This window comes from Paralichthys olivaceus, chromosome 3 (assembly GCF_024713975.1).
Source record: "Paralichthys olivaceus isolate ysfri-2021 chromosome 3, ASM2471397v2, whole genome shotgun sequence".
In the NCBI taxonomy this organism is placed as follows: Eukaryota; Metazoa; Chordata; class Actinopteri; order Pleuronectiformes; family Paralichthyidae; genus Paralichthys; species Paralichthys olivaceus.
In genome coordinates, this window is record NC_091095.1 from 3,844,317 (window position 1) to 3,869,465 (window position 25,149).

Here is a 25,149-nt window from a genome sequence, read left to right on the forward strand (position 1 = left end):
TATTGAATGTATTATTAATTTAACTTAGTTTCACTTTACTTTATTGAATTTATTTTAATTTAATTTAACTTTATTTAATTTTCTTTTCTTTTCTTTTCTTTTCTTTTCTTTTCTTTTCTTTTCTTTTCTTTTCTTTTCTTTTCTTTTCTTTTCTTTTCTTTTCTTTTCTTGCAGTAGATCGATTGTGCTGCGCTCTGTGTGTCTCTCTCTCTCTCTGCTCGTTGATCGATTCGTTCGGTCTGATGAACCCGGAAGTGTGTGTGTGTGTTTCTGTGTCGCTCTTCTCGCTGAAACGTTCGATTCCCGGTGAAACACGTGAACATGTCTGAAGCGGTGAACGGGTCGGAGACTGTTTCTCTCCACAATTTCTCGGAGAAGATTCTGGAGCAGCTCGTTCACTTCCACGTGATGAAGCTCAGCGGAGGGTTTTTCCTGTGGGTCGGTTCTGCTCCGGTTCTGTCCAACATGGCGATGTCGATGAGCAGCAAGTTTGTGAGTGAAACTGCAGGAATATCAACAACAAGCGAATGAAACTTGTCACGGATCGAACTTTAACATGAGCTCTTTATATTTAACATCTGTAAAGTGAAACTTGTAAACCCGCTGCTGTGGGATCCAGTTAAAGGTTCAATCAAGACTCAAGACTTTATTCATCATGTGCACAACATTTACATTCAGGAGTCTGTGGCAGTGAAACGCTTGAGTCAATATAAAGATTAAATATATATATAAAGATTAAAATTAAATATGTAGAATCAAATTAAAGGTCCAGTGTGTAAGATTTAGGTGAAAGGGAACTATTGGCAGACATTTAATGTAGAATAATCCTCATGATGTTTTCACTAGTTCATTTCGTCTGTATTTTATTAATTGTAGTTTTCTTTACACCAGAAAAGTCTGTTTATATTTAAACACTTTATATTTACATGGAGGGGACCCTCTCTACGGAGGCCGCCATGTTTTTGACATTAGTCCAGACTGCACAAACTAAACACCTTTGAGTTTTTATGAAAACTGAAGCTGCCACAGGTTCTTTTTCATGTTTGGAAGGAGAGGGTGACGGGTGTTCAGCTGCAACATCACACCTCAACACTAGATATCACAAAGTTATACACACTGCACCTTTAACTATTAAACATACACCTAAATATTCATTTTGAAACTAAACAAAATGTATATTACTACTGAGTAGACAATCATGGCTCCACAGCTCAGTGTGTTCCTCATATGAAACTTGTTTTTTGTATCAGGACAGTCGTGGTTTTATATCAAGGTCGGTGGTTTGTGGAAGTATAAAAGTAAAAATGTGGAAGAGTATTCAGATATTACAAACACTAGAAAAAGAGTTGTGCAAAACATAACAATAGATATTTAAAATGTGATGTATGTACATTATGACTGAGTGTGTCACAGTCACAGGTGAGGACACTAAACAATCTGCATTATCTTTAGAATTATAAGACCTGGTCGAAACCAAAGATGTCTTTTTTACTGAGACTTGTTATTCTAACCATAAACTGCATAATATTACAAATAAATAGAAAACACAAATATAAATAAATATATATAGAACTTGAATTAAGAAAATAAATGTAAGCCAAGAAAGAACTTACTGAATTTCGTGGCGTTACCAGGAATTTCTCTCGTTCTCTAACATTGTGAGATGTTTTTCAAAGTTTTCATCGATTCATTCATGGATGAAAACAAATCTGACATAGTTAGAGAACTGATATTAATCTAACAATATAATAATATTTATTTGTCTGTTTATTTTTGCAGAACCCCCCTAACAACTGCTGTTGTTGTTTTTCTGTCTCTAGGACTCGATGCCTTTATCCACGTTAGTCATGGGGGACCCGTCGAACACTGCTCCAACTTCTCTGTCACTGAGATTAGGTAAAGAATGATGATAAATGCATCGAGTGTATAATTCAGTTCATATAGGCCGTTAAATTCTCTTTCAAGCTCCCATTCAATATTTTCTGGATTTATAAATAACCGTATTAATGTTTGTGTGTGTTTCTCCCAAAATCACCTCATATGTTTGACAACACTTCTAGAAATCCTGAAAACCATTTCAAGTCTTTACATTTATGTTTTTACCAGTTTTCATGGCAGCAAACAGCCTCCATTCATTTAAACCAACGTAAAAGTGAATGAACAGAGACGTGAAAGCTTGAGTTTGTTTGTCCCTCACAGGATCAGACATGTTGACAGAATGTGCCTATTTATTTTTCGCATAACTGAGAGATTAAATAGTTGACTGTGATTAAAATCTCAGATTTAGAAATTAAAACAAGCTGCTGCATGTGGTGTGTGAAAAACACCAACATGGTACATCACAACAGGGCAGCTATAATTGTTAAGCACTATTTAAGCAAGAAAATTACATTTTACGTTTAATATTTGTATATTTGACCTAAACAGAGTAAAGTTTAAATTAGTCAATCAATTATTTGATGCTGTCATAACTTCCAAGACAGATGATTTTAGTTTGAAAAATCAAAAAAAGAATGTGTCTCCAAATTAAAGTGAAATAATTTCTGTTTTGCAGCGAAAAGAACCAACAAGCAAGTTTTTGTGAGTTACAGTCTTCCAATGACGGACTCCAACCTCAGTCTGTTGGTGGAGAACAGGATCAAAAAGGAGCTGGAGCTTCACCCTGAACATTTCTGATCCTTCACGGAACTTCTTTTATACGAAACTGACGATATTCAGGATGGAAAGAAAACACGGCAGGTCCGACTCAATCCGAAACTATAATTCTGCTCCAAAACAAGAACCACACACAGTCACACCATGTGTTCTTTTATTGACATAATAAATTAAGTGGTTCATTATCAAAACATTTAGGCCTATGGCTTTTTGTACAAATGCATCATATTAAAAAAATAACACTTAGAAAACATTAGTGGTTGACTTCTGTATTTCTTCCTCCAAATGTTTCGTTGTTGAAAACATATAAACTACGGAACCGAACCGTTGTGGTTGAAAATACGTGCTTTGTCTTAAACATCACTTTAATCACAGAGAATGATCTGTTTGATCTGTGGATCTGGACAAACTGGTTCTTCTATTCAATGTGCTTATATCCTCTAAAAGTAAGTTTGACGGTCCAGAGCACAAACTGTGAATAAAGATGGACGATGCGTCTCCACTTCTCTCACTCTTCAGAAATGAAGCCAAAAATATTCTGCATACAAACGCTGCAATCTGTGCAGTAAAAGTTTTGAGTCAGCCTCGGCTTTCATCATCAAACCAATCTTATCAGATGAATTATATCTTAATTTGTATTTTAATTGTTTAATTTGGTCCATGTCCCACCCATTTGCATGGAGGAGGCAGGGATTTAAGAGCTGTACTGCAGCCAGCCACCAGGGGCTGGTTCAGATGCTTTGGCTTCACTTTTAAGAAGGTGTCATGGCGTCCATCTTTTGAAACAGTCTATGATCCATACATAATGAATGAATGGCACATGTATACATACCTTACATCTTTATGCAGTACTAAAGGATACTTACATAGTAAAGTGTATAAATGTACACTAATCACAACTAGGCCAGTTTTACGGCTGCTCTACTCTAATCTTCACAAACGTTTATTTCAAAAAACTGTAAAATATTGTGCTTTCTGGCTAAAGTTACATGTCCCAGGAGCAGGTTTACGACATTACCACATTACAGGGGACACGGAGTGGGAGGCGGAGTGGAAATTAAGGAGGTATTTCAAACAACAAAACTTTGCCCTTGGCAGCGTGACAAAATAAATACTGGTTTTCATAAATTACATTCTCTGTTTTTGTTAAAATAACAGAGCCATCGCGATAAAGCCATTTAAATGCTGAGACGCATCATAAGACATACCACAGTACACCGACCGGTCCGTTCAACTCTCAGATTTGTTAGCACGGTCTCCATAAGCTACAAACACAGCGTCTGCCAAGGTCTCCGGCTGTTCGTCGCATCAGGACAACCATCATACACCCACAACAACAGCAGTAATGTTCGTTTAAAAAATCAGCGCCAACGCTGACCGTCCTCGTCTGAAGATAAAGTGCCGCATCGGACTTCTCGTAGAGGGACCACAAATAGAGAACAGGGACCGTGTAAAACCATTTGTGCCCTATCATGCAAAAAAGAGTGGTAGTGGTTGAGCCAATCCCTGGATCTCCAAAATTGGCCGAAAATCACAAACACCTGATTGTGTCTCTGACGTTTAGTGCAAATTAACTTATAAAGAATTACAAGATGTAGTGAAATCCTCTTTCAACGAGTCACAGCCACAAACAGAAAACTCACAGAGCGCACATTATTCAGAGCTCGTCCGCTTCACTCGCCCGTTCATTGTTTTCGGAAGAGCAGACGCCAGAGCAAGAAAATCACCACTCGAGACCTTCGTACTATTTAACACACTGACTCCAGGTAAACGTGGTCCAGGACAAAAGTTTTTTTGGCAACTCCTGAATGAATCATAATCACTACAAACTACACAAAATCACTATCGTCACAGTCTCAAACATCACAAGAGTTCATGGGAACATTTCCTTCAAAAGTCTATTGGGGGTTTTTTCAAGGGATTTTTCAGTCAGGTTAATGCTTGAGCGATTAATAGCACAGCAGTGGAGTATTGCTATGACGCTCACACCCCATTGGCTATGGCACGATTTCCAATCACCTCCCCACCAGTCGCCAGGGCATACGAGGCCGGTACCGCTGCCAGAGCGGTGGCTACTGCCACTGTAGCGCCCCCAGTGGCCGAGAGGTGTAAGGGTGTGTCATGGACACGGGAGTAGTCCCTGTCGCTCTTAGCGAGAAGGAGGTGCTGCTCCCCGGGATGGAGCAGGGTCTGACGGGTGAAGGTCTCTCCGTCGGCCAGGCTCTCTGGCAGGGGCTGGCCCCTCGGCTCCGGCAGCAGCAGCAGGCAGATGATGCACAGCAGCGTGCAGCAGGCGAAGATCACGTGATGCAGGAAGTAGCCCTTCTGGTTGTGGAGCTCCATGATGGGAGCGGTGAGCATGCCGAAGCCAGCGCTGGCCAGGACCAGGCCGAGCCCTCCACCCCTGCAGAGGGAGAGAAGCCGCAGCAGAGTCATGGCAGAGGCAGTGACACAAAAAAAACTAACAACAGGAGCTTGTGAGGCAGCAGCATGTGTCAAAGATGGACGACACGTCTCAGGCTGTGTTTTGCACTTTTGATGTCATTTGGAGCCAGAGACTGTGCAGTAGTGTTTATGGGATGGAGCCACAATAGCAATAGAATAATTAAAACTAAACCTATCAGACACATGAACACTGAAGAATAAACCAAAGGGACCGAAACCATCTTTAGAAAAAAGTTATTTGACTTTTTGGTTTTGTTGCTGTCCCAAGTGCTAACACGGAGGAGGCTCGGTTTGTGTCCTATCCTGCAGCCAGCCACCAGTGGGCGATCCACATGATTTGGCTTCACTTTTGTCACCCATCGTTATTGACAGTTTGAAGCATCGTGTTGCTTTAATGAGCATCAAGTCTGCGCTCAGCTGCTGATCAACGTTCCACCACAAGATGGAGCCAATGAGCTGTCAGAGGACTCTGCACTGTGTCTTTGATAATTCATGATAATAGTAAAATAGAACCCGTGTAGTTAGAAAAAAAGAGTGCACAAGAATTTCAAAGTGATTTAAAAGATGTCAGATTCCCTTTCCAACATTTTTCAGGGAGACAATGCACAGAGCAAATGTTACACTTAAAGTGGCGCGTAGTAAATAAGAGCACTGAAGGCAGCGGGCAGGGAGTGATTCCAGACGGCAGAGTTCTCCCCTGCTGTGTTTCCTCAGCCGCTGTATTCATGTGTGTAATGAAAAGTCAGACGGCTCCCCTGCGTGTCGTGTGACAGGTTTATGAGCGGCCACGCTCACCTGATGACTGTCGGAGTGATTTCAGCACAAAAGAAAATGCTGAGAGTGCTGACGGCGTGCGAGGAGAACATCCCGATGATGGAGAACGCCACCGAGAATTTCCTGTTCAGGGTGTCTCTCAGAACTGTCAAGAAGAAGAGAGCGACGAGGAGGTGAGCACACGGACGACACACAATTTACAGCGATTCAACTAATGTGAAGCGACCTTGAAATTGAATTTGCTGTTTGAATGAATCGTGTCACGTCAAACATCGTCATCCTGTGTTTGTACCTGTGTCGTGGCGGAGGCTGTACTTCCCGATTACTGGATCCAATCAGTGAGCGTGGGGAGAGAAGAGAGGAGAACATGTCATTAGTCAGCACAAAGGACGGAACAGTGCTGACTCAAAACAAGCAGAATTAAAAAAAAAGCCTTTAGGACCAGAGTGAACTGCTGAGGCCTGAAATAATGAAGCAGAATTAGGTCAAACCGGGAGGAATCAGCAGAGGCTTCCGTCAGACTGAGAGTTAAACTGCAGGATGCACTGATTTAATGACATATGCGTCATGCGTAGTTTAAAACAAATCTCCAGATCCTATGATAAAGATTATAGACACCGTCGTAAGTTTATACAGATCGAAAAAATGTATAATCACATGACAGCAATGATCATGAAGTTGATCATATAATGTGATACTAAATTAACAGAGACACCATCTACATTTTATTTTTATTTCTGTACTTCACCGTGTGATTACTGTGGATTGTTTTGATGCAGTTCAGTGAGAACTCACAGTTGAGTAACCCGAGCTGTAGCAGTGATGCCAGGGCTGTTATGATCATGAAGGTGAGAAGCCCTCCGCGACGTCCCATCAACCCCACAGCGGGGCAGACCGCCAGGCAGGTTGCCACCGCGATGCCAGCCATGGTGTAGTAGTCTGCGTGGCACAAAGCAGTCGGCTGCGCCTCCGGGTCCATCATGCTGCGGGCGAAGCAGTGGTGGATCCCGTAACCTGTCAAGCTGCACAGAAAACACACAGAGTAACAACGTGAAATCAGACAGGAAGGTGGGAGCGTGAGACACGCGTCTGCCACGGGGCGAGTCACGCTTACACTCACGTCTTCATTTCTCTCTGGAGGACGAGCTCATGCGTAATTCATGCTCACAACACAACGGACGTTGGCTTTGATTAGCAAAGGAACTGTACGAGCTCAGCCACAAAGGCAACACACTTACGAGTTGACACACAGCACCACAATGTTTTTCCACAGGTTCCTGGTGCTCATCATCTTGACGATGCAGGTCCTCTGGGGTTTCTTGTGCAGCTCCTGCTCCAGCTCTGGTAGGAAAAATGAAACGCACACCTTGAGACCTTTTCTTTCAGGAGGTAATTGGAGACCGGCCGCTAAGGGACCTTTGGCACGGACAAGCTAATGTGCTGTGGGGCCTGAAGATGGATATGGGACCTCCACGCTCATCATCTATCTGTCTGCTCGACCACTGAGAGAGGCAGGAACAATGAGTCAGACACAGAGGCAGGGGAGGAAGATGTGTCGGTGGCAGACAGAGGACAGATGTACTGTTTCTAAGAGCACAACGGCTCGGAAACTGTTTTCATTCTAAATTAAGGGATTTTTTCCATTTGTAAAAGTTTCTATATTGCTAAGTTGAACTATGGTTATTTCTCATTAGCTCATAGGGTTTTACAATTAAACACTGATTCCTTTAAGTGACATATTAATTGCTAGAAAAAAGAGACGTCCCACTTTATAGCAGATGCATGTGAATATACAAAATGTTAAGCTGCAGGGAAAGATCTTTGGGTCTGGAAACATTTCAACGATCCCCTTTATGCAGGTGACTTTGTGTGGAGGGGAAAAAGAGGCGGACCATATTGAGAGAATATTTAATTTGTTTGTACTGAGATGCAAACAGCTGTTCAGAGAGATCAGCAAGATGCCCTCTGGACCTCAAACACCTACAAAAGGTATCACTGTGTTTCATGTGGTGAAACATTTGACTCGTACGACGAACAGAGGACGGAGTCTTGGCCCTAACCACTGTCTTCATCGGAAGCCACAAAATAGTGGAGGCTAATTCTGCATCAAACAGTTGGGTTCTGAGATTAAACTTTATTGATCTTCCAGTGGAACAAATGCTTTTGAACGTTCATGTTCAAAGGAGACATGTTTCTTGTTGCAGTTGAATTTCATCATATGAAAATGCTCGGAACTGCATGAACATGTGTGCACACGTGAAGGGGGGGGGGGGTGCCTTGTATGTGAGTCAGTGTCTTTGTGTGTTCATTGCATGTTCATGTCATCACACGCCGACAAGCGGCTCTAAGAAAACACGCAGGAAGAATTAAAATAATTGGCGAAATGAGGCGAGTAGAGCAGCGGGAAGTTTAAAGCCCAGACCGAGACGGATTGTTGGATTGTTTGTCGACTTGTTTGTTGTCCCTCCTGAAATCGTTCCTCACCTGTGAGAACCCCGCTGGGCTCGGTTGTCATGTCAACCTGGTTCTTCCTGGCGATGTGAAGCATCATGGCTTTGGACCTCCTGTAGTGCTGGGTGGCCAGCAACCAGCGCAATGACTCTGGAAAAATCCTGCGGCGAGGGAAAGATTGATGAGAACAGAATGTGTTGTAAAAACAAGGGACAGAGAGCGAGGGGAAGAAAAACAAGAGGAGAAAGAGAGTATTGTTTGTTAGTCAAAGCAGAGTGCGCTCAGTGTTGTGTAGTGCAGTGTGTACTGTACAAGCTGTCGCCTGGTTCAACGTTACAAGAATCTGCCTCCCCCCATTTCCCAGCCGCCCCGGCGTGGCTTCCCTCGGAGGGCGGGACTCACCAGACGTAGGGCAGCATCAGAACGAAAGGGCTGATGATGACTATCTGCAGCACCTGCCAGTCATCCCGACCCGGCCAACTGCGGCACAGAGCGGCCACCCCTGGCATCAGTAGCTGCCCGCCCACCATCAGAAAACTGGCCACCATCGTCATGGAGAACCGCCAACCTGGCAAACAGAGCTCGATCCCTAAAGTGAGAGAAGAGACAGAGGAAGATTTAGTTTCACTGAAAATACAGACTGTTGCAGTGTTGGTGAACCAGAGGAGACTCGTTTAAATTATTTATGAGCTGTACGTGTGTGGACGTTTCCGTGGATGTGATTACCATCATAAACTAAGCTGCAGCCTAAACGGCCTGGCAGAGTGTGATGTGTGTGTTTGTTTAATGGTGGAGCCAGTATTGAGTTCCCTCTCTGAATTATTGAGGACTGGTTTTACTGATCCGTCCCTTGAGAACAAGCACTTTAACACCAGACCTCTTTATAAACTCAGGATGGAGTCAGAGCTTTTCAGAGGCTTCAGCTGCTCGATGAGCGTCAGTGCTGTAACTGTCCCTTAATTTCCCCTCCCCCCTCGGCTCCCATTTCCTCCCCTATACTGCCTGTAACATGGTACAATCCAGATGGCTCGGTCCATATGGCAAGGTCTTTTTGAAGGTGACCATTGTTGGTGGGTGAGGACGAAGGTGGGGGGGCTGGCTAACCTGGCATCATGTACTGTCACTTCTTATTGTAGAGACGAGGAGGACGACGGGGAGGGAATGGGGGAGTAGGAGGGAGAGAATAAAGTAGGAGGAGAAGAGGTAGAATACAAATTACTCCCCCCCCGCCCATTCATCGGTGGAATCGCAGCAGGAATGATAATAAAGCCGAAAGAGGGAGAGAGAGACGCACACGGAGAAAGGTGGAGGGACGGAGAGAATAACAAAGAGATGTGGAGACGGGAAAATAATTCAGTTAGAAGCAGTGGAGCTGATGAAAAAAGAATTACAAGTATTACAATAAATCCTTTTAATAAAAACATCTTCCCTTCTGCCGAAGACTTTTAGATTTTAGATTTAATGTCTCTAAAAACTTTCCCCACAGGAACAAAACAGGAAATTCCACTGACCCCTGTCAAAGGTGACGGGGCCCCAACTCTTACCAAATGGCTTTTACTTGATCGTTTCAGCCATTATTATGTTTCTTTAATCCTTTGTCTTTGCTAGTATTTGTCTTATTTTAAATAATATCATCATTGAGTTTAAATTCTATTGTATTATTTTGCTTGTGGCCTTCGATGCCTTGTTTTCATTTAAAGAAGCTATTTGTAATGGCTGTTTTGAAAAGTGCTATTTGAATGAAGTTAACTATTTGGCAGATCTCTAGCTCAACAGCAGCAGAGAACTACTTTCAGCAAACTGGCTGTAATAAACCCCGTCAGGCACCAAACAGCAGATCAGGGACCAGCGCAGGAAGAAAGTTGCTGCAGAGTCCGATGTTTGTCTCAGGAGCTCAAAGGTAAGTGACTTCAATTCTTCAGGTGGACACAAACATGACTCCGAATCAATACTAATGTTATTCCATGTCTGTTTTGTTAGTGTGAATAAGTAACTGCGTGGGACAACTTAACAAGGTTTCTATACTGAACGCCAATGTTGTGTTCTCTCCTTGTTTCACTGCCCCCAAGTGGCCAGAAAAATCAATGAATGCAGCTTTTATCAGAACTATATTCTCACAAATCTTCTGTTTTTAAATGCTGAAGCAAGTGGTAGTATTTTTCATTCACAGTAATTATCTAACGATTCTTCATATTTTACTAGGTGATGAATATTTGTCTAAGGATTCATTTAGTCCTTCTGACATAAAATCCAATGAAGAACATCAGAAAATAGTTGTGGTAAAAAGTAGTGTAATGATATTGTAATAGTGATGAATTGTACTTCAGTGTCATTTCAGGACTGTGTGCATGTGGGGCCGTTGTTAGGTTCTTTCCATCTCGTCTGTGAGCCGACAAACAACTCAGCGCCGTGTCTCTGTGGTGCTCGTGTCCACAGCGGTCGATGAGAATGGATCAGACAGAGCCACACACACACTAACTGAAGAAATTAACTGTACCTTTGCAAAGGAAAAACCAAGACAACCAAAAAACACTCCCCAACTCTCCGAGGGAGTTAAGTGTCTGATCCCGCTGATTCTGCTGGGACACACACACACACACACACACACACACTGGTAAAGAGCTTTTGTTCCAGCTGAGCAGAGAATGATTCTCCTTGTGCTGATTATCTCACTGTTCCCCCTGTGGGCTGATCCTCCCTCACCACCACCACCACCACCCCCGCCTTGGCCACTCTTCCCTCTCGCTCATCTGGGCTGAAGTGGCTCTCTCACCCTCTTCGAAGCCCCCATCCCCCACCTCCACTCCTCACCCCCTCCCTCTCACTCCTCTCCTAAGCAGCTTCTCCTCCGTCTTTTACATCTGCAAGGGAAGAGTTGCAGCAGCTTTGCAAAACAAAAACTATAATGGAATAAAAGGAGCGTAAAGACAAAGGGGAGGCAACAAAAAGCCGCTGACCAAATGGTCAAAGGATCTCCAGTGATAAATGGCTGACAGCAACACACACACACTTTCAGTTGTCTGCTGCTCCCGTGCTAACCTTGCCTGCGGCATGACAACAGTGGGGAGAGAGAATTGGTGACATGAAGAGAATGGCACTTTAGTTCCAAGTTTGAAGAGAGGGAGAAATGTAGTATTGACTTTATTGGTCAATTAATTACATCAACCGTCAAACAGATAATGACAACAAAGCCACTAAAGCTGCTTTCAGTCGTAAACCGAAGTCCACACATGTTCCTGAAATTTTCTCGATGGGGCTGATGTGAGAAGGCAAATGTCAGAGTCTGTTGCTACGAAGGTTTTTTTCAGAACGTTTCCTACCAGCCCCCTGGTACAATGTCTGAGCGAGGCCATGTGAGAATACAGCAGGGCCCGAAGCCACTGTCGATGTGCTGTAAACAAAATCACGTGATTTCTGCAGCAGAATTTCGACATCGTGTCTCCACCCCTCACCTTAACATCCACACAGACACATTTCTGTTGTCATGAGTCTGACCCGGACAATCTCCTGCTGCCTCTTTGTTTAGAAATGAAAATGAGATTTTGTTGCAGCCTTTGGTGAATGACTTCATAGGAAGGGAAGGATTGGAAACAGATAAAAGCCTCCACAAGGGCACAGCGCGACAGTTTCCCCCGCTGAGTCAGCAGTAGTCGTTCCCACAGCTCACCACACACACACACACACACACACACACACACACACACACACACACACACACACACACACACACACACACTGGTGTATCGCCTGTCTCTGTCATAACCTAAAAATCTCAGAGGAGCAGAGAGGACAGGAAGAAGCAATGATATTGACCCCTTGTTCTCACAAGTGTAAAAGTAAGCTCTCCCTTGTGCCTTCATGCAAACTGAGCTAATTCACTGAACAATTTATCCTTCAAATTCTAAATGTTCTCCCTCTGCAGGGCTGAAAAGTGGCGCAGCTGCTGTTCGTCAGCTCCAATTCACAGCTTGTACAAATGTTTCTGACTGCTGACCAAGAAATATATATATATAAATATATATATATATATATATATATTTCCAACAGTGATAGTGAATCTCACAGTGGGTGAGCTCTTCACCAAGTATTAAATGTAAGTATGTATCTCAAGGTGTAGCAATATTTTCATGAATACAATATATTCAATATTTTCCAGAAGAGCTTGGACATCCATGATGTCAAGATGGGATTAAAAACTGTCTTCGGCGCTAAAATGGAAAACGGATGAACAGGAGGAAAAGTCCATTCCAACAATTCCCAGGGGACGACCCAGAGGTAGATGCCAAATTACAAACAAATAAACCCATGCACAGAACTGGTGCACCTACCCAAATACACACACACGCACACACATTAACACATTAACAGAGCAAACTGAAGCTGGAGTGGAGTTTATTATGGGCTGCGTGTTGCAGCGAGATAACCAGCAGATGAGAGATTTTAAATGAGCAAGTGAGGATGTGATTGCTGGTGGTGTTACAATGGTACAGAGAGAGAGAAAGAGGGAGGGAGGGAGAGAGGGAGCAGGATTGGATGAATGGAGGAGAGGAGAGGAGAGAAAATGAAAATGGTCAGAGAGCTGCTGGATTTAAAAATAGAAATTCAGCTCTGCGTTTGCAGTGACAGAGGCTGAAATGAGGGGAACAGGCAGAGAGAGGATTTCTGGAGGGAGATGGAGGAAAAAATACAGATGGAACAGTGCAACCACAGCAAATACACATGCACACGTACTGTACAACCATCCATCATGAACAATATGTGCACGCTACACGTTTTCTTCCTGCTGCAGCCATTGAGCACACGGCTGTTTGACAAACTCCGCAGTAATGTGCCTCCGTTGTTTTTACACATTACAGTGCAGTGAAATGTTTTCTATTATTGGCTCTGTGCCTCCACCTGTTTAATTTCAGATGAAACTGTGACTCTGGTGTTAAATTGCTGCTTTTCAGCTGTAAATTAAAATATAATAGGTTTAAACCTCTGGTCTCTTTTACACTCAGCAACAAGAGTCGAATCAACCAATGAGTGTGTTTATGATCGGAAGAGGAAGGTTAATCACATGACCTGATGATAATTTGTTTTGCCGGCTGAACAGCAACCTGAACGAAGTGAATCCGGCTAAAGTACAGGCCTGGAAAACAAATGTATAATCTCAAAGAATTTGAAACCAGATACGGGAATATTCCAGTTTCAATATCAGAATATTGGTGTGCATGTAAACACGTCTGCTGTGCGAACCCCCCTAGAGTGGATGTGAACTTAAAAACTGAAGGTCAGCACTTCAACCGCATCATTATTCTTTGATTTCAGATCCAAAGCACTGGAGCACTGCGCCAACACAACAAAACAAAGCGTCACTGCCAAAATACTGAGCGTCCGTGCTGTCTCTGTCCTGCAGCATGGAGACCAGACACTGTTGTACCTCTCTTGGCAAAACACGTATTGAAAAAATTCACACCCAGTGTCTGCTCTCCATCTGTTATAGTGGAATATTGAAGTCTCATTGCTCCGCAGCTCAAGTGTCAGTTCATCATGTATTCAGACTTCTAGGATGTTTATTGGAAGCTTCCAATATCCTCATGATATTTTACTGTTAATGGGACGACGGCGTCTGTTCTCCGCTGTCGGTCATAGTGTGAGTCGTCCTGCAGCAGCACCGTTCCTCCCACTGAACTGCATCCACACCTCACACAACCGACTCACACCTCATGCAGACACCTACTGTTCTCTCACACAAACACACACACACACAGTTACTCATCCCATCATTGTCAGCACTGACAAAAGAAATATATATGGCTCCCATTAGAAGTATTTGTTTTGGGCAAATTGGCCGTAATAACAGAGGGACATGATCAAAGTGAGAGAGTGTGTGACAACGATGAGAGAACAGACCCAGATGGAGAGGAGGAAATATAATCATGTGAGGAACGTAAAAAGATAACAAACAAAAAAAAACAGGTTTCAGGCAAAATTGGAGAAAACAAAACCTGATAAATCTCAATTGAGATTTAAATGTATTTATGTCATGTTGAATTTTTTTAAATTACTAAGCAAATCAGATTGTCTTACACGTTATGCTGTATCGGACATGATGAAACAGACAAGGACTAAAATATTCTCACTATTCTAGAATCTAGAACATCAGCATATAAACATAACTGTGGAATCTTAGCTGTGTTAAGAACTTCCCATTGTCTCCTGCAGCTATCTTTGTTTCTGTGATGGTAACCGACGTCAGTAAGACATTTTGCGATTAGCTGTAATGTTTTATTCTTTGTAACGACGCCGGTGATCAATGAAATTCGTTTTATTCTCATCTTATTGTCTTCGTCGTCCTTAAAACAAGACTTTGAGAATGTTCCTCAAACATCACAGATTAAAGTCAGCTCTCACGAGTGTCCTGGCAGACGGCTCGGAGGCATGGGCTTACATTTAGTTAGTTTTTAGAAGCGGTTCGATAGAGACTTATCTGGGACCCCCCGCTGAGAGAGGACAAAACCCGCCCCATCACCAGAGCTCAGAGTCGGCCCCGGCTTCCAGCAAAATGTATGACTAATCCCTGACTGGCATAAAAGAGAGAAGAGGCCTGGACAGGGTGAGGAGGAGGGGGGGTCGAGCAGGGGAAGGAATGCTTGTGGGGGGTGACACCAATTTACAAACCTTAAGATTGAGAGCTTTAGTTTTTCTCTGTAATCACAGTATCCACTGACTAAAGTCCAAATATCACAGCCAGGATATTTAATGAGTTAAACAACAATTAGCTCAGTATTCACAACTACAACTTATTTTAACTATTTTATTGGTGTTCTGTTTTTCAGAATACCTTAATATGAGAACAGCTTTATTGGCATTTGGTAGTTTTAAATACTCTATATGTGACCATATATATAAATTGGGTTTTGTCCCATTTCCCCACATCTGGAATATCTTCCTCTCCATCCCGCTGATTACATTTAATAAACACAAAAGAGAAAAAGTCAAGGGAAATACAGGAGCGTAGAAGCAGAAAGAGAAAAGCTGACGAGGAGATGACATCGTGTACTTACTGAGCACGTAGAGGGAGAGAGCGAGGCCCGCCAAGCAGAAACCCTCAAAGAAGCGCAAGGTGCTGAACATGGTGACGTTCACAGAGAAGGCAACACTCAGACCAAACACCAGCATGAAAAGCACCGAGAGGATCAACACCGGGTGTCGACCAAACCTTAGAGACAGAGGCACAGATGGAGAGAGAGAAAGAAAGACGTAGAGAAGTGTTTAGAAACTGTCACAGACTGAAAGAAGAAGCTTTTGATGTGCAGTCGAGTGAAAGGGATCATTCCTCTCATTGTTTCCTTCAGACTGTGCCCACTTCCTGGTTTATGGGGGGGGGGGTCAGTAGACCAGTGGGTCAGGTCAGAGCTGAGGCGTCACTGCCCTGCACATTTCTTTACATAGTTTCCATGGTTACTTATCTCAAACACAATGTGGGGACTATTTTTCCCACGATGCAGCTCAGGTGGCTCACACGCTCCACAATGAATTCAAGGAACAGCAGCGAGGGTTAAAGAGTCAATTCACCAAATGACAAAAGATAATTTATCACTTTGCCCTGCAGATAGTTTCAGTCTTAATTCACTTTAAACTGAGATTTTTGACGGATGAATGATATTTTTCTTTAGTTTAAATAATTTGAAAATAATCCTCTGTTTACTTTTGAAAACCCACAGGCTGAAAAAATTCTGAATAAACTGTCTGTAATAAAACCAAAGACAGTAACAGCGACCATTGTTTATTAAATGGAGGGACAGGGACATTTCTTCATTTAAATTTTAGCCATGAGGCTCCGTGGACGTCAACATTGTCCTGTAGGGTCAGTGGATTAAATACTTATGTCAGATATTCATAGGGTGAATCCTAACGGCTCCTCTGTCCATATCCTGACATTTAAACTGTTCAAAGCTCCGACATCTTATGAAATACTTCTGATATTTGAGTAATAACTTTATCGTTTGCTCTTTCTTTTCTCTTCCAGATGTGATTGAGTGTCCTGTATGTTTTCAGCCTGTCGGATCTTCTGACTGCTTGTGTTTCTCTGCAAGATCTCTGCAACGGATTCAGTGAGTACATGACGCTGGAATAACAAATAGTAAAAATGTTGGATTCGTAGGCTGCAAGTCGTATAAATCCGCATAACTTTGCCTCAAACTTGTCTTTTAAAACAGATCATTTTGACCAAAAGTTAAGAAAAGAATTATCTTCCATTCAGAGTGGAGGGTTTTTAATTTCTTCATGCTCGTCTTTGCCAAAAGATAACGGGAAAATGTCCCGACTCTGCCAGACTGAAGATGAAATATTAGTTTCATTATACTCTGCGTGGTTTGTCTGTTTCTGGTTCAGTCTACGCGTTAAACTAAGCTGTGTATTTCCATTGCAAGTTTAAAAGGTCTTTAAAGTTTTAAAGTTAAGTAGTTTATAGCTGTAAACACCCTGATTAAATAGGACGGCACTTTACTTAATGTCTATGGTTATACTGTGGATCATTTATTAGCTTTTTATTTGTAAAAGTAGCTTCGGGCTTTCATTCTTTGATTCTCATCCATTCCGGTAATACACTGGCCCCTGTTTGTTTCAAGTATGAGTTGGAAAGTTGGACAGTTCTTCCATGTTGCCCCTTTAAGGATGAGACATTAAAACACTTAAGAGAGACACCAAACAGAAACGAAGGAGGCAGCGTACCAGTCAGCCATGACACCCATCACTAGATAGCCAAATATGGAGCCCACCAGCAGAGAGAACTTGGCGATGTGCACCTTCCAGGCCGAGTCACAAACCAGGTTCCACTGAAACAGAGAAAAAGACAGAAGAACATCAGTCAACTTTACAACTTAACAAGGAGAAATAACAGCAACATTAGAAGGGAAGTGAAAAATGAAGCCGTCGGATTTTTATCTGATATCTTGTCATCTGTCCAACTCGTTCAGCTCTGTGACTCACTGTGTTTATAATTCATGAAGGCTGAAGAGTGCAAACACGCTGCTGACACTTTTGAAATATTCAAATGTCCATGTTGAAACACACGCATGTGCATGTGTCAGAGAGAGAGAGAGAGAGCCTGCACGTGTGTGTGCCTACAATATGAGAAATCGATAGTTTTCCACTTTTTCCGTGAAGGTCATGGGTCACCACGCACACACACACACACACACAAACACGCACACACACACACAGCTGCAGCTCTCAGCATCTGAAGCCAAGGACACGTGGAAGCACAATTTGTACAATGTTTGTTTGTGAACCTGAAGTAAGCAGAGCGACTCAGCCGAGCGTGAAAATAGCGTTGGTGTTTTAAAATGATTTACAGAGCTCCCCGCTGAGAGAGGGGGGGGCTATTAGCACCAGTGTTAACTTAACGAACATGACACAAGTACAGAGCTGGGGGAACATTTTAAATCATTTTGTAATCCTATCATGATACTGTGTTCATGCCATGTTATTGTCTTTGCTCTCATTAGATTCTCTGCGAATTCCAATTGAAGACGAGCAGAAAATAAACGTGTTTTTCTGCATCTTCACTGCTGGACCCTGAGTTTAATGAACAGTTCACATCGATGGACGATCTGATTCTGCTGTGATCCAGAGGTGGATTTGTAGCTGCACCACTGGATGTAGGTCAATGTGACAAACTCACAATGTCTTCATCAAAGTTTTTGTCATTTACCTTCCTTCAGTCAGCCACTGAGTCAGATTTCAGCATCACCACGTTTAATTTCACGTTAAAATCAGATGTTTCGACGTGAGTCGCCCGTCGGCAGACGTGAGACATCAGCATCAACCTCAGGAGGGAGAGGGGTCTTTGATCCCCTTTGATATTGAGTGATTTCTGCATCACATGTGGTGATGTATAAATAAATAAGTAGACTTATATGTATAATATATATTAATATCGTGGTAGTGTTGTATCTACCAGTCCTGACACACACTGTAACTACAGTATTGTATAACTCCAGTTATCAGCCGCTGCCTTCTCTGAGCTCCACACACACACACACACACACTTGTCTCTCTACAGTTGTGAGGACACTCATTGTACAAATACACACTTCTACTTCTATCCTGTTCACATACTGTGTTCACTATAACATTATTAATTATTCTTACTCTACAACCCTAAAACAAATCTTAATCTTCAATCTGCCCTTCGAAGGTATAAGAGTCCTGGACAAAATGTCCTCATTGTGTGAGATCCAAGAGTCAAAGGGGTCCTCACAAAGACAGGAGTGTACACACACACACACACACACACACACACACACACACACACACACACACACACACACACACACACACACAGCTTCATATTGAGGTCAGTGGGTGACTTGTTCGTCAGCTGTGTCGGTGCTGGGGTCAATCTGATGAAGATGATGAAGATGATAAATCAATCTGCTGCTCTCTCGTTACCTTGGTGACCACATTCTGACTGAGTCCCGTCTCCAGCTCCAGCCTCCACTCCTTACAGGCGCACATATCGTCCCCCTGTCCCTCCCCATAGCCGTCCCCGGTGCCGTTGCCTCTGGGCAGCAGCGCCGGTGCTCCCCCGGTGACCGGCGGGGACGCTACGGTCCAGTTGCTCTCGTTGGCGAGGGGCTGCAAACACGTGCCATTGGGTTGCGCCAGAAGGAAATAATCCGAAAACTGGCTAAAGCCGATGAACAATGCCGGTATCCAGGTCAGGACCACGAGCTGCTTCTGGTGCTTCCCAAAGCCCCCCAGAGACGGCAGGACCGAGCCGTCGATGTGCGGCAGCAGCCGGGGCACCGGGTGCTCCAGCGGAGTGAAGCCGTTCTCAGGCGGGTGGTCCTGCGCCTCGGGGCGGCCGGGTGCCATCACGGCCCGGCCACAAAGACAGCAGCTGCGCGCAACAGCGGGTGAAGCGGAGCCCCCGCTCTGCTGCCGTGCGCACTGTGCGTTAAGCCCTGTGACACAAAGAAAAACCCCTCAGCGCAGATAAATCCTCTGCAACACAAGCCCGAGCCAAAAAAAACAAAACACAGGGTGTCCGGTCCGATCACGCGCGCACAGGCACCGGATTACCGAGCAGTCGCCCTCATGGCGAGGGGGGCTCGAAGCGACCAGGGGATGTCCGAGTGGAGGAGAGAAGGCTCCCGGAGAGGAGAGGAGGCATGCTCGTGTGCACGGGCTTCATATTCCATAAGCACAGCTCCTGCAGCGGGATCCATCCATGTGGGGCTGAAGCGGTTCCAGGCCTGCTGGGTGTGTGGAGGTGGGCTGCGGCGCTACATCCAGAGGGGGATCCACCAAACATCTGCTGGACCTTCATCCACGCGCGCCACAGGTCTCATACCTGTCCGGACCGTGACCTCCTGCAGGTGCGCATCGCTCAGCTCCTCGGGTCCATGACAGCCGAGCTCCCGGTCATCACCTGGTCCGTGGAGTGGTCGTGGTGGGGGGACACGCTGCTCGGTTGGTCGCCGTCTCGTCAATGGGACACGGTGCCAGATCTGGAGGAGGGGAGGAGGTGGGAGGGGGGGGTGCAGACCCCGCCCTCCGTCGGTCGCGCTATGCGCTGCGATTGGAGAAGCTTCAGGGGACGAGCTGCACCACTGACGAGCATCTGCAGGAAACAAGCGGCTCCTTTGTGCAGCTTCCACCTTCTCCTCCGCTCAGACAGCTCGTTAGAACCATGTCCCGCTCTCCATCCTCAGCACGAGAGCCACAGCTCGAGTCATCGCAGGTGCTTTGTGTCTGTGTGTTTGCTGAACGTCCCACTGAGGCGGTTTTGCGTCATGGGATTTTTTTTTTTTTACGAACGTCACATAAACAGGCAGAGACAATAGCAGCGTGTCAGGGATGATGTGCTGCCTGTCAGCCGCGAGGGGGCGTCACACCATCACAGTACACGACCTTGTCATCGATTTGATTATTATTATTATTATTATTATTATTATTATTCTATTATTTATTACACAACATTGAAGAGAGATGGGTTTTGTTAAAGGTGCAATAAAGTCAGTAAATGGATCAATGAGAACAAATGTTGCAGCTGCTCACGTGTGTGTGTGTGTGTGTGTGTGTGTGTGTGTGTGTGTGTGTGTGTGTGTGTGTGTGTGTGTGTGTGTGTATGACCTTGAGAGATTCCTGTGAGTGACAGATTTTTCCCTCTGCAGCCAAGATTATGTCATAGTGTGTGTGTGTGTGTGTGTGTGTGATAGCAAACACTTTTATATCTAATGTGTCTAATAGCATGGAGCTGGTGTTCGGGGCTGACAGTGTAACAGAGAGGTGACAACTTGTGCTCAGCTCTCACTCATCTCTCACCTCTTTCCTCTCCTTCCTCACCCCACCTTCCTCCTCCTCCTTCTCGGGGCATAAAACGGACGAAGAGGAGGATGGACTGAAGAGGCTCTCTCCCTCTCTCTCTCTCTCTCTCCCTCCCTCTCGCTGTGTGTCATCTGTTACAGTTTGCCAACCACACCCATAATATAGCACATACCAGAGCTGTCTCAGACGGTCCTGGGGCCCTAAACAGAATGTGACCCCCCCTACACACGTCAGTAATGAAAGAAATAGTCTGAACCATGACCATATTTATAATAATCATTTCATTATGTAATGTTACACACGGTAATGATTTATCGATGTGTAGTTGATACACAAAACTGACATTTTAGGAAATATTCTTTCCAGACGATGGATGACAAGTTTATGTGCCGTGTTTAACTTCAAAGGTGATTTATAATTTTACATAAATAGCATCTGCATTAATAGCGGCTCATGCTAGAGTTATATCGTTGTTATTACCATTTCTCCTTAATAATTTATGTTCAAGCCGAACATAAACGTATATTGATCAAATCATAGAGTCAAAGCTCATGTCAAATAATCACCGTGCAGACTCCAACTGCGATTGACTTTAAAAGTGCAAGATGGCGGCGGACGTATCCTGGATATTGTGGCTTCATTTCCCGATGGTGGGAGTGGAGACATGTCAGCCATCTTTGTTTACGGTCTACGTGTTGGGTTGTGCTTCAGTGCCACCTCTCTTGTTGTTTGTGCTGCTAACTAAGTTAAACAATATTAGAGTAAGTCTTTAAATATAATTCTTTGCTACTTATAAAGCCATCATTTTTAAGGAAACAAAATATAACAGATGATCGGAGGAGGACGTAACTACAGAGAGAGAAAGAGAGAAGCATGTTCACTGTGATAACTGTCTCGAACAAACAGCAACATGTTCCTTTGAGTCTTTCAGATAAAGTCACACACGAGCTCTGTCGGGCCTGGAGTGAAAGAATTCCTGTAGTTGTGAGGAGGTGGAGCGGCATCATTCGTCTCCCTGAGACCAGTGACCCACTTTGGTTCAGGTGTAATGTGACAGCTCCCCGACGGCCCCCCCCCCCCCCCCCTCCCATCGTCCCCCTCCCTGGCTCTGCGTTCTAACCCCCAGGAGGCATATCCATGTCACGCTGCTGCACAGGTACTCCTCTGTCACAGGATCAGTGAGCTGCAACCTGCTCACTCTGCTTTTCCCACATTAAACCCGACAGATGCACATATTCATATCACCTGTTAGTTTACAGCACCGTTATGTAAACTGTTCGTTTGTGCATCTCAACTCTATATATAAATAACTTTATATAAACTTAAACAGAAACCTGTGGAGATGCAGGCAGCCATGTTGAAACTGAGCTCACCGTTTCTCTGCACAGTCTCTCTCACCTTTAGTGCAAACGCCCTTAGGCAACGACTGAGTGTTGTCTTATCGTCTCTTATACACACACACACACACACACATACACCTGCACAGGTAAAAAACTCCCAACAAGAATAAAAAAGAGTCCCTTAGTTCAGTTTGCAGCATTAATAATTTACAGCGGGACGGGTAGGGACTTTCAGTCACAGAATGAAAGTCCCGACTCTTCCCTTTGCATGGTACTGTGTGTGTTTGTGTGTGTGTTTGTGTGTGTGTTTGTGTGTCTTTTGGTGTCTGGTTGCAGCTCCACCCTCATCTTCACCACAGTCTGTCTCTGAACATTAATGTCTCTTTAAACAAATCAAATCTAAATTCACGAGTTCTTAAAAAATAATAAATCATAAAGGACGTTTTCAGTCTCTCTCACCAGTCCACCAGTGGACGGGACAGAATGTCTTTTTTAGCAGCAGGAGTTTTTCCATGCATCTTTTTCATTTATACAAAGCAACGTTAGCATTTTGCATGTGTCTTTAAATCAGATGTAAACTGTGTCCCAGACAGGTTGTGAACCCAGACACTTTTTTTGGGATCTGGCTTTTAGTTGATATTTATTAAGATAAAGAAAGTATAAAGAAAAATCAACTTCTATTTTTAGAATTGGAAAGGCAGGTTGACATGGCAACAAAATTAACCAATGAATGTTGATGAATGTTAATGGATGTATTCACTCCACTGCGAGTCGTCCCAGTTCACGTAAAAATGTGTTGGTGTGTCACAAGTGCAAGTCCCTGTTTAATATTTAGTTCCTGTGGTCGATACCTGACTGACTTCCCCTTTTCTGATAATAAATGTATAAACATTTGAACTTTAACTCAGTTAAAGAAGAGAAACTGTTGTTTTTATGTTCTCATATCTTATCTTATCTTATCTTATATTACTAACCTGTCTTCTCTGCAGCATCTGCTCATTCAGGTGCAGAAAAAGAAAACTGTGTCACATGTGTTTCTTTTTTATCGTAGAGGACTGCAGGTCGACAATATTTATGGTTATTCATTTCAGTGGAGGTCAGTTGTTGTTTGCGCCGTCTCCATTATGTGGATGTTAACCTCGACCCGTCATCAACCTTGAGGCCGCTGAGCAGAGCAGACACCTCAGGGCCACACCCAAGCGTGAGAGCTTAACCTGTTCTGCTCTCTGCTCCATATGGGAACTATTTCATCCACAGTGTAGAAAGAAGCTTGAAAGAGGTTTGATGATAATTTAGCTTTTAGTGTGTGTGTGTGTGTGTGTGTGTGTGTGTGTGTGTTTGAATCACAGCCAAGCCAAACTTATGACGTCTCAAACTTTAATGTGACGCTGAGCAGAACAAGAAGCTGCATTTAGATGCAAATAGAAAGATGTTGAAATGAAATTTAAAATCGGGTTAATAGGTGAAGTTTTAATATAAATTTAGTTGCATGCACTAATTTAACTGATTCAGTGTGTTTCAGTGTGTTTCAGTGTGTAATCAGCCCTGACAGTTTTTATCACAACCTTAATTTCCAGTAATATTAAGAGCAAAAACAATGCCAGACGATTAGCCACACCCTGACCACCAGCAATTATCCTCATTACTCATCAGCACTTTTAATCCTTTTGCTAAATGAAAAACTTTCCTTTGAGCTGCAGACACACACACTGCGCATTGTCGGGGACGTTAAACAGAAGGTGCCAAGTATCAAACAAGATGAGACATCGCTTCAGACAGTTCAGACGCTTCTCCTCTTTCAAAGGCCTCTCAGATGAGCTGTCTGTACACGCCGTGCAGAGGTTTGAGTCAGAAATGCAACATGAAGAGAAACTGTGTGTGTGTGTGTGTGTGTGTGTGTGTGTGTCGATCAGGGGATTTTAATTCAGGTCGGGTTAATAAACGGCATTCCTCCCTTGATTCCAGCCACTCACGCAGGTGTGTCAGTGGGTGTGGTGCCTGCATTCGCCCAGGAGGCTCCATCAGTTCGAGGGCAAGTCAGAAATGATCAGAGGGCGTTAAATATATTCATATTATTTGAAAGGTTATAACGGCTCCAGTCAAGCAGGCCAACAGGTGCAGTCTCCCGGCTGTGGTATTTTTTAATAAGACTATGTTGGTTTTGAATTTTCAGAATCTGTTTGCTCTTTGTAGCATCGTAATAAAAAAAAGTTATTTATACAAATTCAAAAAGCGACATCAGGGTGAGGGTCTCGATTATTGTTAATCTGAAAACTAAATCTCTTGTAAACACGGCCTCACATTTTATCAGGTTCTAAGAAACAAACCCACCAAGTTTGAATGGAAAACTATAAATACAGAAACACTTATAAAGCAAAAATTACAACGTTAAAAAAGAACACCTGATACATTTCTTTACCGTCTAACGTCAAAATCGGTGACATTTAGCATCATTAGCAGTTTTTTGAGAAGTTTTGGCGTCCACACATTTTTTTTAGCTCTGGTTGCGTCTCCACCCACCTCTGAGACAAACATCTGTCTCGAGGTGATTCATCATCTCCTCATCGACTTCGTCTGGCTGCTGCACAAAAGGATAAGAACAGTCATGATAAAAGCAGCTAATCTCCAGTGAAACCAAAACTATGAGTTACTATGAGTTAAGAGGTTTAAAGTCTCTGTAGAGCTGCAGCACTGAGGATAGGTCAGTGTGGAGTCGTTTATTTGTTTGGTTATCAACTTTTTAATTCAATATACAAAAGGGAAAGTTCCTTATTTGTGGTGCAGCTGCATTGGAAGCTCTGGTATGTTTATGCAGGACTTTTCAGGGATTTTAATTCAGCTCTAACTGAGAAGCAGTGAAGACACAACAACAGGTCTCTGCAGCGTTCAGGGACCATGAGTGAAACCAAACAATAGAAAGTAGATGAAGCGTAAAAGTTATTATAACAAACAACTTTCTCATATCTGAAAGTTATCCAGATTTGAATGTAATTTAATCTTAATTTGAATTGAAGCGCTCGATCAAACTCCCCTTCAAGATTTTTAACGTTGATTCTCCTTCATGTTTTCATTTCCTGCCCCTGAGCCTTACAAATAAAAGAGCTTCTACACACAATCTCTACAATACCACAGAAACCATTGCAGCGTGCAAGCCGTATCCTGT

General features: G+C 43.5%; 2 protein-coding genes across 2 annotated transcripts; one reads left to right on the top strand and one right to left on the bottom strand.

Annotated features, from left to right (window-relative positions):
- Window positions 1–222: 222 nt before the first annotated feature.
- Window positions 223–2,908, top strand: psmg4 (proteasome (prosome, macropain) assembly chaperone 4). The gene is made up of 3 exons (XM_020102597.2): window positions 223–492; window positions 1,821–1,896; window positions 2,555–2,908. The coding sequence occupies exons 1-3, from the start codon at window positions 322–324 to the stop codon at window positions 2,674–2,676; spliced, it is 369 nt and encodes a 122-aa protein (XP_019958156.1). The 5' UTR covers window positions 223–321; the 3' UTR covers window positions 2,677–2,908.
- LOC109639230 (solute carrier family 22 member 23) lies at window positions 2,796–20,089 on the bottom strand. Its single transcript, XM_020102595.2, has 10 exons — window positions 18,766–20,089; window positions 17,044–17,147; window positions 15,375–15,529; window positions 8,728–8,914; window positions 8,359–8,486; window positions 7,113–7,215; window positions 6,670–6,896; window positions 6,167–6,199; window positions 5,896–6,019; window positions 2,796–5,059 (listed from the first exon to the last, which is right to left on the bottom strand). The coding sequence occupies exons 1-10, from the start codon at window positions 19,189–19,191 to the stop codon at window positions 4,639–4,641; spliced, it is 1,908 nt and encodes a 635-aa protein (XP_019958154.1). The 5' UTR covers window positions 19,192–20,089; the 3' UTR covers window positions 2,796–4,638.
- Window positions 20,090–25,149: the final 5,060 nt, after the last annotated feature.